Below are 16,281 nucleotides of genomic sequence, written 5' to 3'. Positions count from 1 at the left end.
TAAAATTCAACGTTATTTTTTAATACTAAATTATCGCATACAAAAAAAATACGATTATCGCACAACTCGAATGATTTAACGTTGATTGCACTTGGGTAAGGTTGAAATAAAAACAATACTTTTATGGCTTAATTTTTGCTAATTAAAATCAATTTTCTGGAAATTTCGCAACAAAAGAGCACAAATTATGTACGAATCGTTACAAAATTTCAGAAACTAATCAAGAAGGAACGTTAAAACGATGGAGAGATTCATTAAAATTTAAAATGATCAAAAAGTCATATTCGTGAAATTACCAAGTATTAAGTAACTTTCAAATTGACATTTTCAGTTCGCTTCGGTAAGTTATGAATTTACTCTCCAACATGGCACCATTGATGGCTCAAAAAATCGTAGCCATTAGGATTGCTGGTTTTTTTTTCTCTCTCGAAAACACACAGGAATGAAATTACATAATTTAACACCACAGCCTTGAGTTGATTTAACGAATACTTCGATATTAAGATGTTTTCTTGCTATATTTCTGATACTCGGTAACAGGAACAACGGCTGATCTAGGGAACCATCCTTTAGCTTTGATTGGTGAACTGCTTACTTTTTCACCGAATAACCAAAATCTGAACAAAACACTCAATTAACTCATCGTTTTGAAATACAGAAGAATTCGCAGAAATAAACATACTTGTGATATCTAGTGACAAGGACCATATCGTCAGGATTAAGCGCCATGCGACTATCTAACGACCATGGGAATCGGAAACAGGCGCAGATACCGTTTTTCCAAGGGCAAATGGCACCATTGTAAGGAGCTACAGTTTTGAATGGCTTCTTCCGTAATTTTTTCAGCTCTTTTTGCTTCAATTGCTCGATCTGAAAATTAAAATAAAATTAGAAACGGGAAAAAAATTTAAAAAAATCAATTTTTTTTAGAAAATGACTTTTTAGAATTTTTTGCAAAAAATTGAAAATTTCAAGCAGTTGGATTTTTGCAATTTTAAAATGGCTTCTTTTGAGCAAAAAACCCCAAAAGAAATTTCGCCTTCAAACTTGATTCATTTTTTAAAATTAAGGTTTTAATTTTTGAATGATCTATAGTTCGCCAGGTTGTATTATTTATTTTTATCTTCGAAAGAAATACCTTAATGGGGCCACTTTTGAGCTCTTTACCTCATTTGACTACTTGAACAATGAATTGAACGTACCGTTAGATCGTACTCCGAACAGTCCTTTCGTACGTCCCAACTAATTCCGTCACCTTTCGGTAAACAGCCTTTGAAAAAGACTTGTTTAAGGTTCTCATACCAACCGAGATTATAAGGATAAATAAATGGTGCCAACGTTGGATCTTCGTTACGCCTTTCTTCAGCTTTTTCTAAAATCCAGTCTTCTATTCCAGTACGATTACGTAACACAGATTTCATCTTCGATGAAAATAAATTGATAAATTATCCATTCAAAAACAAAATATAATCTTTAAAAAAATCAAAACTGTTCTTTACCTGCGTATAAAGTAAAAATGAAAGAGCAATGAAAACACCTATTGCCATTCCAGATGAAAATATACATAGGATTAAACTAGTAGTAGTCAATCTGACAGGGGGTGCTAATCCATGCATGTAATACAAACCCTAAAAATCAAAAATTACAACAAAAAAAATCAATTTCGCAAAATTACAAAGGTCAACTGTAATAAACAGTTTTACTCACGCTATTAAAAAACTTATAAACAGTAGTCAACAGTAAAATGGTAGCTTGAACGCAGCCACAAACAGCACACAATAAAAACATGATGAAATATCCGTGATTAAAATGACCAACGCAGTTATTCAACCAGGGACAATGATGATCCATTTTCATAACACATCTGCCACCTTCGTAAACAAATTCATAAATGAATAAAAGTAACGAAATGAAAACATGTAATTTATTAAAAAATCACTCACATTTTCGACAATGATGGGATCTAGGAGCTTTAAATCCGTTGCAAATAGCACAAAATTGCAAGCATTGTTCGTTTTCTTTCTTCTCCTACGATCAATTCATAGATTTAGGATGACTTATGTACGATTTTACTATCATAACACACTCAAGTAACACTACTTACTGGTCTCCAGTCCAGAGGAACAACTCCTGGTCCGACGGTAATGGCACACAGATAATTATAAACGGTAGAAAAGGCAAATGTGAAAAAGAAGACACCATTGATTACTCCCGCAATCGAAGTGCTAAACGGTAACCATAACGTAGAGCAATGTAACGTCGTCCACGATATCAACTTGATGATGGCTAGAAGAACAACAATCAAATTCTTATCGTTTCTCATTGTACACTAGAAAATGTATTCCGAAAACACTCACCAATTGCCACAATTGGTCCCCAGTGACATATTCTTCCGTACATGCTTAAACGTAATTCCATTCGTAAACAATGCTAATTCATTCCGCTTGAACGATTCTGTAATTACTTTGCGAATAAAATTCCGACATTATGGGATCATTTTACAGCCTCGTTCGTCAAAATATTACTCTTTAGTCAACGTATTCGGAAAAATTGGAACGAAACACTGTGCTACGCTGACTAATACTGATAAGTAGAATGTATGGAATATAAGTTGAGAAAATCGAAACGTGATGCTAGATAAGACCAAAGGTTGTACTTTTATGACTTTTTTAAATACTTAAATTCTCGAAATTCAAAGTAATCGCGAAAATTAACGGGGAAAACATTACTTTTTCAATCGATAAAACAGGTGCTTCGCAGGTATTCGACATCGACAGTGATAAGTGATAAGGGAAAGTTGAACGCGCATGTGTTTTAAAATGATTCGGAAAGTTTCCGAATTGTTTCGAAAGGTTTCTTTAAAACTACAGACACTCGTTTACGTTTTAAAATAAATTATAATATATTAAAATTAGATTAAAATGCATTTGAAGAGTTAGGAAATTTCAATTTTTAAAATAAATTTGGGGCGGAGGGGAAAACAGAATTGTTTATTTTGCCGAGTACCCCAAAAATTCACACTGTTTAGCGAAGTTTGCGCATTTTCTCGCTCTCGAATGTGAATTTTTCAAAGTTGTTAACATTTTGAACCAACTTTGAACGCTAAGATCGCTAAATACGGTGGGAATTTTCGTTCGAAATAAAACGAAAAATTATCGTTTCGACGATTCGACGTGATCACGTGATCAATTTTCAGTGATTTTGTTTTCGTGACGCGTTCGTTGTGTGACGTGCCTTGCCAGTCGGACTATGACGTAATAAAATGGCATCTAATGTTTTTGTAATATCAAAATTTCAGTCAAATTAAGGTTTCATAATAATTGTAAATAGATATAAGATAATCGTTAAAAATGTGATGTCCAAGTTTTTAAATTCAATTTAATTATTGAAAATTATGAATTGCCATCAAATCCTGAGTGGTGCTTGTAATGCTGGGGATCGTTGTTTTGCTGTTGGGAGTGTTGAAGGCGTTCCTTTCACAGTAAGTTATCAATGATAACACAATTTAGAACGAGAATTTGTTAAATTTCCTATTAAAAATTGCCATATTACGGCCAGCACGCGTGTAAAACCATAAATATAATTGCTTATATTGAATTATAGGGTTATACTGAGAAAGGTTATTGGCTTAATTAGTCAGATCATGCACACAATAGTACCTCATTAATTTGATACATTCATTGTTTGGTACTACGTTGTAGAGATATATATTTCCAACTTGACATATTTTATATTTCCTTTGCACAAGGGATTCGACGACGAATCCGAGGATTCAATTTACCGTACAAGTTGAATACAGAGAGTACATCAGTAATCATCCAAGGCTGTCGACGAATGTTATAAATTTTAAATGAGCACCGAAATGTATTTTTACAGGCATACGCAGCAGGATGTAATATCGTAATATTGGCCAGCACCTTTGAACGAGTACAGATCATACCGGGAGCTATTCACAACTATGTTCGGATTAGTTGCGTCGACTGTTCAACCGATACTGGAAAAATTGCCGCAGCTTACGACAATCGGATATGTATCTTCGAACCTACACCACTTATTTACAGCAATTCGCCTCATGTAAGTGTTTATACGTGTTTGATGATCGATTCGTAAATGTAATCATGTGCAAGTATTGTAATCACTGGTGTTATTTTACAGCAACTAGACTACAGATGGGTTCAGACCGGAAGTTGGACTACAGATTCTCGTATAACATCACTGTCCTGGAACCTAGAAGGGAACCGTTTGTTGACTGGGGGCGATGTTTTACAGCTTTGGCATCAAAGAATCAACCAAGCGAATGAAGGTAGAGTTAGAATACTTTTCGCTATTTTGGTGTTTTAAATTTTTAAAACTTAATTAATCGAATGATATTCTTCAAGGCCTTACGACAGAAGGTGTTACGTTTGAAATCGGCGAAGAAGCTACTCCAACAGCTACGGCGTCTAGTTGCGGTACAGGTATCGATTCGAACGAAGAAGATGATCGTGGATGGGATTGTGTGTGGAAATGTCAAACAGCCACACCGGTTCATCATATCGCATTTTCACCCGATGGTACTCTTTTCGCTACAGCAGGCAGGGATGATCGTTTGGTTAAAATTTGGTTCGAAAATAAACAACGTGAGTGTTGCAAAATGAGCTATGATTCTACGAAAGTATTCGATTGGTTTATTTATACGATTGTTTTATGCGTTTCAGTGTTATTTCCTACCAAAAGTGTCGATCAGAGTATGATTTCTTTGGGTGGAGCTTCTACTTTTTCGGAACTTAATTACGGATTCGTTTATATAGCTCATCCTCGCGCCATTACTCATTTATCTTGGAGGAAAACTAGTAAATACATGCCAAAGTACGTATTCGTTTTGTGTTTTCCTCAATTAACCAAAATTTTACTGTTCCTCATTCGTAGCTGTGTAAAATTATCGTTAGTCTATTCTGAAAAATGTCCTGTTCGGTTATAGGAAGTCCAGTGATGAAAGTGTGACCTGAAATTGTAATTTTATTATGTCACATGTATTTTTTTCATAGTTTTACGAGTGTTACTTGACCTTGACATTTTAATAACGTCCTTGTCATCTTCGTTAAATATTTCCTAATTGAAGATTGAGAAGATGTCTCGATTATTATTCATTTTATACAAAAGTGTAATACTATGAAAAAAATTAAACCGAGTGTTTGAATTTCGTACAGAGGCTCAGTTTCCAACATGTTGGTTACATCGTGTCGCGACAACATATGCAGAATCTGGGTCGAAACGGTTTTACCAGACGATGGTCTAGTCAATATGAGTCAGTTTGATCCGCTAGCTGCACATAATCCTAAATTCCGTACCCACCGTCACAAACATAGATTTATGCAACGTCTGAAACACATGAAGTGAGTAAAACTTGGTCATTTTGGGTACAACAAATGCGGTGGCTTTTGACGGAGATGGTTATTAAAATAATTAAACGGTGACGGTGTATATTCGAATGGGCAATTAATCCTCGGTTGTAACTTTAAAGGACTTGTTTTCACATTAGAAGACATGTTAAACATGGCAGCAATAGCGGAGGCGGAAATACTGGTTTGGGATCGAGCAGCACCAGCACGACGATACCGACATTGCCATCGACTTACAGTGTTCACGATTTTCATAGCTACGGATTCCACGGCACAGGCGTTATTCCTGGATTGCATTTTCATCTGGCTGCTAGCATTAATGCCGAAACAGGTGAGTAGCTGCGACGAACTACTGTAAATGGCCTATAGATTAAATAGGACTTGTATTAATGAATTGCGATATATTTTGCAGACATTCCATTAGTACCGAGTTTAATTACCGGTGATCCAGAAAGAGAACCGAATTTCGTTCTGCATTGGTTGAATAATAAAGAAATGCATTTTTCAATCCAAGCTGAAAGCATTTTAAATGTAAGTTGATGTGCTTTGATTTTTAACGCTGATTTTTAAAATACAGTCGATTTAATGAGAATATTTTCATTTTAGGAATTGACGAAAAAAGTTGTTGAGAAAGAAGATCTTTACGGAGGTAATGAATATGCTCCTCAAGAACATACTGAGATGGATTTTAGTGAAATGAACGGTTCGTAGAATTATTTTAGTGTTTGAATTGAAGCATTTTACGTCTTAAAACTGACTCGTTTTCAAGCTGGGGTACTTACTAGAGAGCATCTCGAGGTGGTCGCCTTCGATTTGAACGGGAACGCGATTTTTGGAATGAGCAAGATCTGAATCCACCGTAATCAAAATTTCATTCAACATTGACAATTTTTTGCGATTTTTGTTTGCTTTATTTCAAAAAATGTAACTCCATGGAATCGAATTTCACTATTTTTGGTCATTCGGAATAGTCTGCAACGCAATTTTCGATTTCTCTAGAATTTTAAAACTGATCTAAAACCAGTGGAATTTTTTTTGGACAGCTCTGTCTGTAAATTGACTCAAATTTGTCAACTGATTTTTACCTGTTCGAATTGTATGGCTTGTTCTCGGTTTCTTTTTAAGTAACTAATTTACTAAAAGTAACTTTTGGTTATTCTTTTGAAAATTTTCAAAAATTAAATTTTTATAAAATGCTGGTGTCGTGTTTTCAGAAGAAAAAGGAGAAAAATGTTGCTTATATTTCGTTTCATTCCAAAAATTGCTAAAAATTGACACTCTTTTGCAACAATTCCAAAAAGTCTCCCCCTTTTTTTTTGTAAAAAATCACCCAAAAGTCTCGCTTTTCTGTCACAAATTGTCAAATTTTTTATTATTAAAATTGTCTGCCTCGCTTTTTACCTAAAATTGCGGAAAAGTTTCACCTTTTTTGCCAATAATTGTCAACTATTTTCACTCTTTATCACAAATTTCCTATAAACTTCAGTTTTGGCTGAAAATTTCTGAAAATTCTTGCTTTTGCTTATAACAACATAAAGTTTCGTCTTCAGTCAAAAAGCTTCGTTTTTTACCAAAAATTGCATACAATTTTCAATGTTTTGCAAAAAATTCCAAAAAGTCATTTTTTCAAAAATTGTCAAAAAAATCGCTGGAAAGAAAATATTATTTTTTAAAATCGTCAAAGTTTTGATTTTCACCAAAAATTTCCAAAAATTTTCACTTTTCATCTAAAATTTCCAATAAGTTACTTTTTTTGCTAAAAATTGTTTTGAAACAAAAAATACCCTGCTTTCTGTTAAAATTGGCAAAGTCTTGCTTCGGGGTATAATATCAAAATGTCTCGTTTTTTTTTTTTTGCCAAAAACTGCTTAAAATTTACTCTTTTTTCTAAAAAATTTTAAAAAATCATTCTTGAAAAAAACTGTTCCAAAAATTGGTAATGATCCACGTTTTTTTTAAATTTCCAAAAATTCTTGTTTTTTCAATTTTTTGTTCAAAACTGCTTGAAATTTTCGACTTCTTCTTGCAAGAAATTCTGAAGTCATTTTTCTTTTAACAAATTGAAAAAAAAATTGAAGAAAAGCTCTATTTGTTTAAAATTATCGAAATCTTGGCAAATGTGCCAAAAATCTCATTTTTTACCATGAAAGTGCAGTAAGGTCTCATTCTTTGACAAAAAGTTCAAAAAAGGTCTCATTTTTTGCCTTCAATTGCTGAAAAGAGCTGCTTTTGCTGAAGTTTTCAATGTCTTGCTGTTAGCCAATAATTGGCGAAGATTTTGGCCTTTTTACCAAAAATTTTCCATGTTTCCAAAAAGCCCTGCCTTCTACTATAAAATTTTCAAACTCATGCATTTTCCAAAGGTTGATGAAAATTCTCACTTTTTTCTCAAAAAGTTTTCAGCGTAAAATGTTTTGTTCGGATTTCGTAATTTTTTTGGTTACTTTTTCAAGCTTTTTTGACAACCCAAGTCCCCTTTTTTAAAGTAAAAATTGAACACAAGCCCTGAAATTAATTTTTACACTTTCTGAAAAAATTATGAAATTCTGGAAAAATCATAAATTGCGCTGGATTCTCTAGAATTGCTCGAAATTTTGAAATTTGGATAAAGGGGAAGGAGGTTGTTTTAGACAAGATGAATTTCCATGCTTTCTGAAGAAATCAAAAATCGCACTAGAGATTCCCTAATGGCCAAAAATAGTGAAATTTGGTTCGAGAGACTAATTTTCATCATTTTTACTGAATATGTACACACTTTTTTTAAAAAAACGGCATAAATTACCAAAAATGGTCAATTTTGGATTTTTTAAAATTCGCGAAAAATCGAGGCCACGTTTGAATTGGAGACAAGACTCCTCGAGAGATTCCCTTGTTAAATGATCAATTTATGATCCAAAAATGAACTAGATTTCGAACGAAAAGCTACTCTAGTTGTAGGCTCCAGTTAATGCCTCCTCAGCTTCAACAAAATGTATCATGTAATTCAACTGATTCAAATATTCACTCGATTCTTTAAATTTTCAGGTAAGAAAAGAGGCAGCAAAGTGAAATCAATGTCTCAAGATGAAAGCGGCAGTGACGAACAGCACACCAGTCACAGATCAAACAGTCATCATACTTTGAGGTTCTTAGACCATTTCCCTAAAATCAAAATACGACCCAGGGTGACCTCAAATGATCTCGATCACTAATTTCTATGCTTTTGTTTCCAGCAATGCAACCTCAATCAATTCAATTGTTACCGATGCAGCTGGTCCTACATCAATCGGCCACGGAACCGATTCTCTGGATTCCAAAATAGAATGCCTGCTTCGGGATTGGCATCACAGTCCTGATTTATTATTCGCCGTTCACCCTATCGACGGTAGTTTCTTAATATGGTAAGCTCTCTCCTCGAATCTGATCTCGAACCTGTCTCTTCGGAAATCACAATTAATCATGATTCAATTTCCAGGATTGTTGAGTGGTTAGACGAATACCATCCAGGTTCTTTCCGTCAAGCCCAAGTATCTTTTTCGACCCGTATTCCTTCAGCGTTTCCTTTAGGAGATGCCACAACCATGTCCACGAACGTCTGCCTGTATCATACATCAAGCTCACAGATCCAATTAGCATTTAGAGATGTTGTACGTACTGCTGCTGCTGCCACAAAGTCGCCACCCAATGGTCATATAGGTAAATATCATTCACATCAGGTGAAATAGCAAAAACTTCCAAATCAATAATTTAATCTCCTTGCTTTGTCAGCTTCACTTAGCGATACTAACGGTGACTCCGTCCTACCTCGAGTTGACGAAGAAGATCCCATTGAAATGGATAATCAACCGCCATCGTACGAAAAGAGTTCTAAACGCGATGGCGTTGAGCATAACCTTAGTGGGATGAGTTCTCCGAATTCTGGAGATACGACCTTGTCTGATATTATCGCCGCTCCTCCAGCACCCACCTTATCTATGGTCACTAAACACTTGAACGGTAGTTTGAATCTTTGGCAGTTGACTTTCGCGGATAAATCAAAATTCTCACAGGTTCGTAGATCATCGGACGACTCCATCGATGTAATGAATTGTCAAAAAATTAATATTCAATGTAATTTTCGTAGGTTTTAAGTATCGGACACGCGTCTCGAGTGAGTGGACACAGATTCCGTGTCAATGATATAACATGCCATCCAGTCTTACCATTGCTACTAACCACATCTCACCATAACCTACCCGACGGCTCTGCCAATTCGCCTATGTCACCTGTAGCTCCGGATACTCCGACTGTACCCTCGGTTAGTCAATTTTTTTCGACCTCATCCCCCCTCCCCCTTCCAAAAAACCGCCACTAATTTTTATTTTCCTTACAGGGATTCTGCAGCGAGCTTATCCTGTGGAGAGTGGACCCTGTCGGGCCTCTTTCGAAATCCGGAGGTGTCTCCGAGCTTGCCAGAATTAATTCGTTACAAATATCTGCCTTCTCGAATGTTGCCTGGATTCCGACCTTGTTACCAAGGTTAGTTCATCTCCATTGTTTGTTTTTAGTAGATTAACGAGCAGTTTTAATTGGTTGGTTTTTTCCACGCAGCACAACTTTGGGTAATCTTTCCAATTCACCGAGTGCCTGTTTCGTTGCATCTGACGGAGAAAGTTTGAGAGTTTATCAAGCTGTTATCGATGCCAGAACTTTATTAGCTGAAGTTTCTACGTCTGAACGGAAAAGTCGAATGATGGTTCGTTTTTATGTCTAATTGAATCGAAGTCTTCGATAAAGAATGGATTTTTAAAACAATTTAAAATTTTTCAGGGATCTTTGGTCAGCTTAACCACTGAAAGTTCATCAGATGCTGGATTAAAGGAAGGAATGCTCCATGATAAAATAAAAATCGTGTCTCAGCAATCCACCGCTAGGCCTGGATGTATTATACAACTCGATCCTATTTCCGACGCTACTCACGTTAGTATTCAGCTCATCAGCTTGGCTCGCGATTCGATATTTGGTTGTAATTTTTGTATCTTTGGATCTATCGATAGGATTGGCAAAACACTCAATTTTTGCACGTATTCCAAGAACAACTCATCACCGGAGAGAGAACCGATCACGTTGTGCCCGATCACAAAGCATCCGATCTCGGTCTAATGCACTCGAATTTCGGCGCCATGGTCGACCTGCATCAGAATTCCGATTTCGAAGAACCTTTCTACATCGTTTTGCTGGAAAGAACCACTCAAGGAACCACCGTTCACATGTGGCGATTAGTTATCGCCTCGTTGCCCGATTCAGATGGTCAGTTGCGCCATTTTTCATCCATATTCTATCCTCTGGCTCGACTGATTTTTATTTTCGTGTTCGGGTGTAGGATTAACAGGAAGTATGATGTATGTACCGGATAGTCAGCTTGTTCAAGATGACGATGATGTTGAAAGCTCCGGTCGTAGTGGAGCTTGCGGTATTACCGGCGATAATGAGATGCATTCGTCGCTCTCCGTGCCTCATATACTTATTTCTACAACTAAAGTAAGCGTACGAAGGGTTCATCGAGTGGAATATTACTCCAGATATTGATAATCGCCTTTTTGTGCAGGTCTGTACTCAAGAGTTACCGTTACCCGATGGAGTAGACGTCGTACACGCTTCTCCAGCCGGAGGCCATCTAAGCTCAGCTTCAATTTATCCGGCTTGCTTTGCTCCTTATATTTTTGTGACTGCCTGCTCCGATAGTACCGTCCGGTTCGTTGACATGTTCAATTTTTCACTTCTATTTCCATTTTGACGATTTTCATTGTAATTTTATTCATTTTTGTGCGCAGATTTTGGAAATGTAAGCTAACCAAAACATCAAACAATGATAAAAAGTCTAAAAAGAAGTTCTCCGGATACGAATGGGTTGAATGGGATATGCTTCGTAAAGATCATAAATCCGTCATCGAAATACCAGGTACGATTACACGAGTAAATCATCTCATCGTCATCATTATTTCTTTTCTCCATCTCATACTCTGCATCATTCTCTTCATAGGTCAACCACTCAACATCAGCGCAGCTTACAGCGGTCGTATAGCATGCGCTTATAAATACGGTAAATCGTTCACACGTCCTTCGAAAAAGGATTCGGATTCGAGATACGTCAACTTATGCGTCGTCATCTACGAATGCGAAAGCACCGGAGGCTCCGAATGGGTCTTGGAAGACACCATTTACCTGAAAAACATCCATTTACCCAGACTACAAATCGACCCCAGTTTAGATTTGAGTTACTTCAACAGTCATTCGTTTCTCTCCAAGAAGCAAAGGCTGCAGTCTAATTTCATGAAGGCTATTTCATCCGAAGAATTGGATGCTAGATCGCAAGTTCGAAATGGAGATCATCATTATAACGGAGTCTCCGATAATAATCTGGTCAAAACTGGTTAGTTCTTGATCGAGTGTCAGAAAAATAAAGTTCAGAGTTGTTGTATTCATGTAATGGTGAAATGTTTTAGGTTTGTTGACTGTGCCAAGTTTCAGTACGTTGCAAACGCTTCGAAAATCCATTACTGAGAGTGGCAATACTTGCCCTTTGACGCAGAAACATCTCGTGCAGTTGGATTGGGTCTCGAAAGAGGACGGTGCTCATATTTTAACTATTGCTGTAGGAAGTAAAGTAAGTGGGGATAAAATTATGAGCAATTTACAGGCGCTTAGTCTTCTGCTCTTTCTGATTTTATTCATTTTTCGTTGATTTTCTGGAAATCAGTAATTTACAATAGTTACCAGAAATTACCGCAGAAAATGCTGTAATTTGTGGTAATTTTCATAGTGCTGAACAAAATGTCAATTTTTTGCGGTGTTTGAATAAATTTCCCCGTAATTACCGTAAACGTTGGGTAATTATCAGAAAATTACCGTAAATGTTGGGTAATTACCAAAAAATTACCGTAAATGTTTGGTAGTTTTCAAAAAATTACCTGAAATTATTAGAAATTTCCAAGAAATTATCAGGATTGTTTTGTAATTAGAATTACCAAAAAGTTGCCACTAATGTTTGGAATTAGCAAAAAATTCTCTGGGGTGATTTTGGTTACTGCTCATAAATTACCATCAATATTTGGTAATTACCCACAAATTACCGTAAATGTTTGGTAATTACTCAGAAATTCCCGTAAATGTTTGGTAATTACCCAGAACTTACCGTAAATGTTTGGTAATTACCCAGAAATTACCGTAAATGTTTGGTAATTACCAATAAATTACCGTAAATGTTTGGTAATTACCCAGAAGTTACCGTTAATGTTTGATAATTACTCAGAAATTCCCGTAAATGTTTGGTAAATACCCAGAAATGACCGTAAATGTTTGGTAACTACCCAGAAATCATAGTAAATGTTTGGTAATTATCACAGTAAATTACCGTATAACATTGTAATTTATGGTAATTTTTGAAATTCAACGTAATTACTTGATTTTTTACTCCGATTCAGCTCAAGTGTTACATTTTGTTCAACATTTTAAATTTGAAATCCTAATTTCCTTCGAATAATTTCAGATCATGTTATTGACATCGGTATCAAGCGATATAGCTCAAGCGAACATGAAAGCTATGAAGGAATCACAATCTACCAATAGACCTATTCTTCGAAAAACCTCTTCTTTGGCAGCTCCCAATTTTATTGACGAGATCAGGTTGGCAATCATTTTCTTTGGACTCTCATTATAATGATAATTTCCATACTTCCCTTTGCTATTGATTTTTTTATTATCGTAGATGGATGAAATTACGTAAAATCGAATTAAATACTGCCGATGGTCTACCTCCGTTACCAATGCAGATTTCATGGGTTCGAGATGGTATCCTTGTGGTAGCCATGGATAGTGAAATGCACGTGTATTCGCAATGGAAACCTACTATTCGTAAGTCGCACTCAATTCAATTCATGAGCTTGTACTTGGTTCCTTTTTAAATAATAACCAACTTTTTTTTTCAAATTTTCAAAAGTTTAATGTTTTTAAAACTTACATTTTGAATCAAAAAAAAAATTCTAATAAAATTATCAATAGGTACGAAAAAAATATTTGTGAAAGTGCACCAAAAAATGGCAAAAAAATTTCACCTTTGTCAAGATTACCAATAATTTTGCTTCTTATTGAAATTTTCCTTTGGTTTATAAAAATTACCCAAAATTTTCGATTTCCAACCAAAAAATTAAAAAAAAAGAACGTTGCTCTTTTGACTAAGATTGCAAAGAAGAAATTTTTTTGCCGATAAGGTAATTCTCAAACTAATTTTTTTTAATGGTCAAAGTTTTATTTTTTGTCGAGAATTTTTTTTTTTTTTAACAAAAAATTTCAAAAATTTAATTTTTTAAAATAAAAAACCAGAACACTTTAATTTATACCTACTTAATGTTTTAATTTTTTTCTACATTAAATGTTTTGCTCGCGTTTCATCATATTTTTGGTGGCATTCTGGTTATTTTTTCAAGCTTTTTTGATAGGTTACTTTTTTTGAAAAAATTGAGCAAACGGAAGAATTTGAAATACTAATAAACTGTAATGAAATTCGCAGAAGGTCAAAGTAAATCCGGTGGTAATTACTTACGACATCAAGAATCAGACGAACTACAAGATACCAGGAATCTACGCGACGAAGATCTTAGAACATTGGCTCAAGACACCACTCAGCGTCGATTAGCCAATGTGAGCTCGATGCCTCACCTGTCTCGTGTCAGTTCCATCAATTTAACCATGTTGGCTGCCGAAACCAAGAAAAAGAAACCTGGTAAGAAATCATATAAGACTTTCTCGAACTTGCCATCGAACTGATTGCTCATAAAATTCGAATATTTTTTGCTCAGGTGCTGGTGGAGGCGTACAGCAGAATGAATTACCCAATAACATGGAATCCTATATGCCCGATTACGGATTATTCGAAGCCAGCCGCATTGCTTGCCCTGTATTACCTCAATATCACCCGAAACAACTTATGGAGTTGTTGAATTCGGGCAAAATACGTTGGGTGAAAGCCATATTAGCCCATTTAGTCAGGTAATTGAACGATAAATTATTGAAAAATGGATAATTTAAGCTGAGAAATATTTTTATGACGATTGTGTGTGTGTTCGTAGGTGTATTTCGAATACTTGTCAAATACGTCAAGGCGGAGTTGTCTGTTACCCAGATGATGAGAATAACAAGCAGAGAGGCTGGTCGAAATCTAGAACGTTGTCTGTATCGTACGCGGGTACGAGTCCGCTAGAACAAAGAGGTTCGACTACAGCTATACCCGAAGAAGTGACTTTGGATTATGCGGAAATCACGTCCATTCCACCTCTACCATTGTGGACACTTTTAGCTGCTGATAAGGAGATATTAGCTTCAGCGAATCGGACGGAGGAAAAGGTAAAACAAAATTCTACATTATTTCAGCGATGGTCTCAGAAAATCGTATTTTTGATTCGAAATCCATTCTAATTTGCCATTATTCATTTGACAGGATTATAATAAATTATTCGACGGAAATATCGCCACAATGGACGATAACCTGGACGAATTACTAGAAGAAGAAGACGAAGTGGGATCTCCTCGCAGACGTGACCGTCGTGCTTCGGCCGGATCGGAGAAAAACTCTTTGTCACATTTCGGACCTCGTCAAGGACGTTTGCTATCGCGTCTTCTGACTCATACCCACCTTCCAGGCTTATCTAGTCTGGATCAAATGCACCTCTTAGCTCTAGCAGACACTGTATCAACGTGTAATACAGATTTCGCCGAAAGATTCGCCGTCGACTCAGCCAAAAATCCGATCGGTAAAGAACCTCACGATGGGATGATCGAAGGAGAAGTTTCTTCCGGTAAGTGCACATCATTGGCTCATTGGAGGTCCCACTTCTGTTATAATTATCTAAATTTTCCCCTTTTTTCAGATACCTTGGACGATTGCGGTCTACGTTTCTTGCTAGCGATGAAACATTACAACTACTTGCTGCGTTGTCTACCTCTAGTGCAACGTGCTCAATTCCAACGTCAGGGTGTCAGCTCGAATAACCTTGTATGGGCATTCCATTCGGAAAACGAAGAAGAACTTTTGCAACTTATACCATCTTATGCCAAAGGAACTCCGAAATGGTCCATTTTAAAAGAACTAGGAGTCGGATGGTGGCTGAGGAATCACACTTTGCTGAAAACATGCATGGAAAAGGTGGCCAAAACCGCGTATCAAGATCAACAAGATCCTCTAGATGCTGCAATCTACTATCTAGCTATGAAAAAGAAATCGGTCGTGTGGGGCTTGTACAGATCCAAAAGAGACGAGCGAATGACCTTGTTCTTTTCGAATAACTTCGCCGAAGATCGATGGCGTAAAGCTGCCTTGAAAAATGCCTTCGCTTTGTTGGGTAAACAACGATTCGAACACGCTGCCGCCTTCTTCTTGCTGGCTGGAGCACTTCGAGATGCCATTGAGGTAATTCAAGTGTAATAATTTTTATTTAAGGGTTAACAGTTTAATTTTATCGATTCTTTTTCATATTATTGTTACGTTCCATTCGAGCGGTATTATAAGTATCGAGCCATTGGTTGCGTAAATCTTTTACTGGTAATTGGTCTGTTCGGTTTTTTATCGTCGGAATAACACGTAGTGGGATTTTTGTACCGATGTGACAAGAGCAGGGTGTTTTTGCTGCAAAATTTCGATTTAAATTAGTCATATTTTGATCTCCACAGTGCATCGGTGGTCTGGAAGGTATATGTTGATCTGCCACAAAGTGTCCTTGAGATGTACTCGGTTGCATATGATGAGCGAATCGATGATCTCCTTCGGGAAATCGGTTGTAATTTGGTCGTATTTCGTAGTGTGGCTCGATCGGAGGATTTGGGTGGTAGTTTTGAGGTATCCTCGAACACTCCTGATGTCTGGGATCTTCTTGGTAATGGATTTGCG

General features: G+C 36.3%; 2 protein-coding genes across 5 annotated transcripts in view; one reads left to right on the top strand and one right to left on the bottom strand.

Annotated features, from left to right (window-relative positions):
- Nucleotides 1-2,974, bottom strand: LOC135849324 (palmitoyltransferase ZDHHC6-like). The gene is made up of 8 exons (XM_065369706.1): nt 2,358-2,974; nt 2,105-2,286; nt 1,944-2,028; nt 1,708-1,871; nt 1,500-1,628; nt 1,203-1,421; nt 683-870; nt 1-617 (listed from the first exon to the last, which is right to left on the bottom strand). The coding sequence occupies exons 1-8, from the start codon at nt 2,416-2,418 to the stop codon at nt 500-502; spliced, it is 1,146 nt and encodes a 381-aa protein (XP_065225778.1). The 5' UTR covers nt 2,419-2,974; the 3' UTR covers nt 1-499.
- A 288-nt stretch (nt 2,975-3,262) lies between these two features.
- Nucleotides 3,263-16,281, top strand: part of Rbcn-3A (Rabconnectin-3A) — a 67,338-nt gene continuing 54,319 nt past the window's right edge. For 3 of the 4 annotated variants that reach the window (XM_065367450.1, XM_065367446.1, XM_065367447.1), the window contains exons 1-30: nt 3,263-3,481; nt 3,877-4,074; nt 4,156-4,303; nt 4,380-4,619; nt 4,698-4,848; nt 5,190-5,375; nt 5,504-5,712; nt 5,794-5,912; nt 5,988-6,084; nt 8,406-8,505; nt 8,594-8,761; nt 8,836-9,056; nt 9,129-9,409; nt 9,484-9,657; nt 9,733-9,878; nt 9,951-10,095; nt 10,170-10,319; nt 10,397-10,649; nt 10,723-10,880; nt 10,948-11,093; nt 11,174-11,301; nt 11,383-11,772; nt 11,846-12,006; nt 12,889-13,025; nt 13,108-13,253; nt 13,909-14,121; nt 14,198-14,387; nt 14,468-14,741; nt 14,836-15,193; nt 15,266-15,804. In XM_065367450.1, coding sequence (XP_065223522.1) covers nt 3,395-3,481; nt 3,877-4,074; nt 4,156-4,303; nt 4,380-4,619; nt 4,698-4,848; nt 5,190-5,375; nt 5,504-5,712; nt 5,794-5,912; nt 5,988-6,084; nt 8,406-8,505; nt 8,594-8,761; nt 8,836-9,056; nt 9,129-9,409; nt 9,484-9,657; nt 9,733-9,878; nt 9,951-10,095; nt 10,170-10,319; nt 10,397-10,649; nt 10,723-10,880; nt 10,948-11,093; nt 11,174-11,301; nt 11,383-11,772; nt 11,846-12,006; nt 12,889-13,025; nt 13,108-13,253; nt 13,909-14,121; nt 14,198-14,387; nt 14,468-14,741; nt 14,836-15,193; nt 15,266-15,804 — 5,913 coding nt within the window. In that variant the 5' untranslated portion in view covers nt 3,263-3,394. The remainder of the gene's footprint in view (nt 3,482-3,876; nt 4,075-4,155; nt 4,304-4,379; nt 4,620-4,697; nt 4,849-5,189; nt 5,376-5,503; nt 5,713-5,793; nt 5,913-5,987; nt 6,085-8,405; nt 8,506-8,593; nt 8,762-8,835; nt 9,057-9,128; nt 9,410-9,483; nt 9,658-9,732; nt 9,879-9,950; nt 10,096-10,169; nt 10,320-10,396; nt 10,650-10,722; nt 10,881-10,947; nt 11,094-11,173; nt 11,302-11,382; nt 11,773-11,845; nt 12,007-12,888; nt 13,026-13,107; nt 13,254-13,908; nt 14,122-14,197; nt 14,388-14,467; nt 14,742-14,835; nt 15,194-15,265; nt 15,805-16,281) is intronic. The other variant, XM_065367449.1, reaches the window with a different exon arrangement.

This window comes from Planococcus citri, chromosome 5, assembly GCF_950023065.1.
Source record: "Planococcus citri chromosome 5, ihPlaCitr1.1, whole genome shotgun sequence".
NCBI lineage: Eukaryota > Metazoa > Arthropoda > Insecta > Hemiptera > Pseudococcidae > Planococcus > Planococcus citri.
Note: the sequence above shows the minus strand (reverse complement) of the source record. Positions and strands in the feature narration are given on the sequence as shown.

What these genes read in the sequence shown, in the direction of transcription:
- LOC135849324 (XM_065369706.1), bottom strand. Translation starts at nt 2,418, where the DNA reads ATGGAATTACGTTTAAGCATGTACGGAAGAATATGTCACTGGGGACCA. An exon ending in ATCCCATCATTGTCGAAAAT is followed by an intron (nt 1,872 to 1,943) that starts GTGAGTGATTTT and finishes TTGTTTACGAAG; the next exon opens with GTGGCAGATGTGTTATGAAA. An exon ending in GTTCGGAGTACGATCTAACG is followed by an intron (nt 871 to 1,202) that starts GTACGTTCAATT and finishes TTTAATTTTCAG; the next exon opens with ATCGAGCAATTGAAGCAAAA.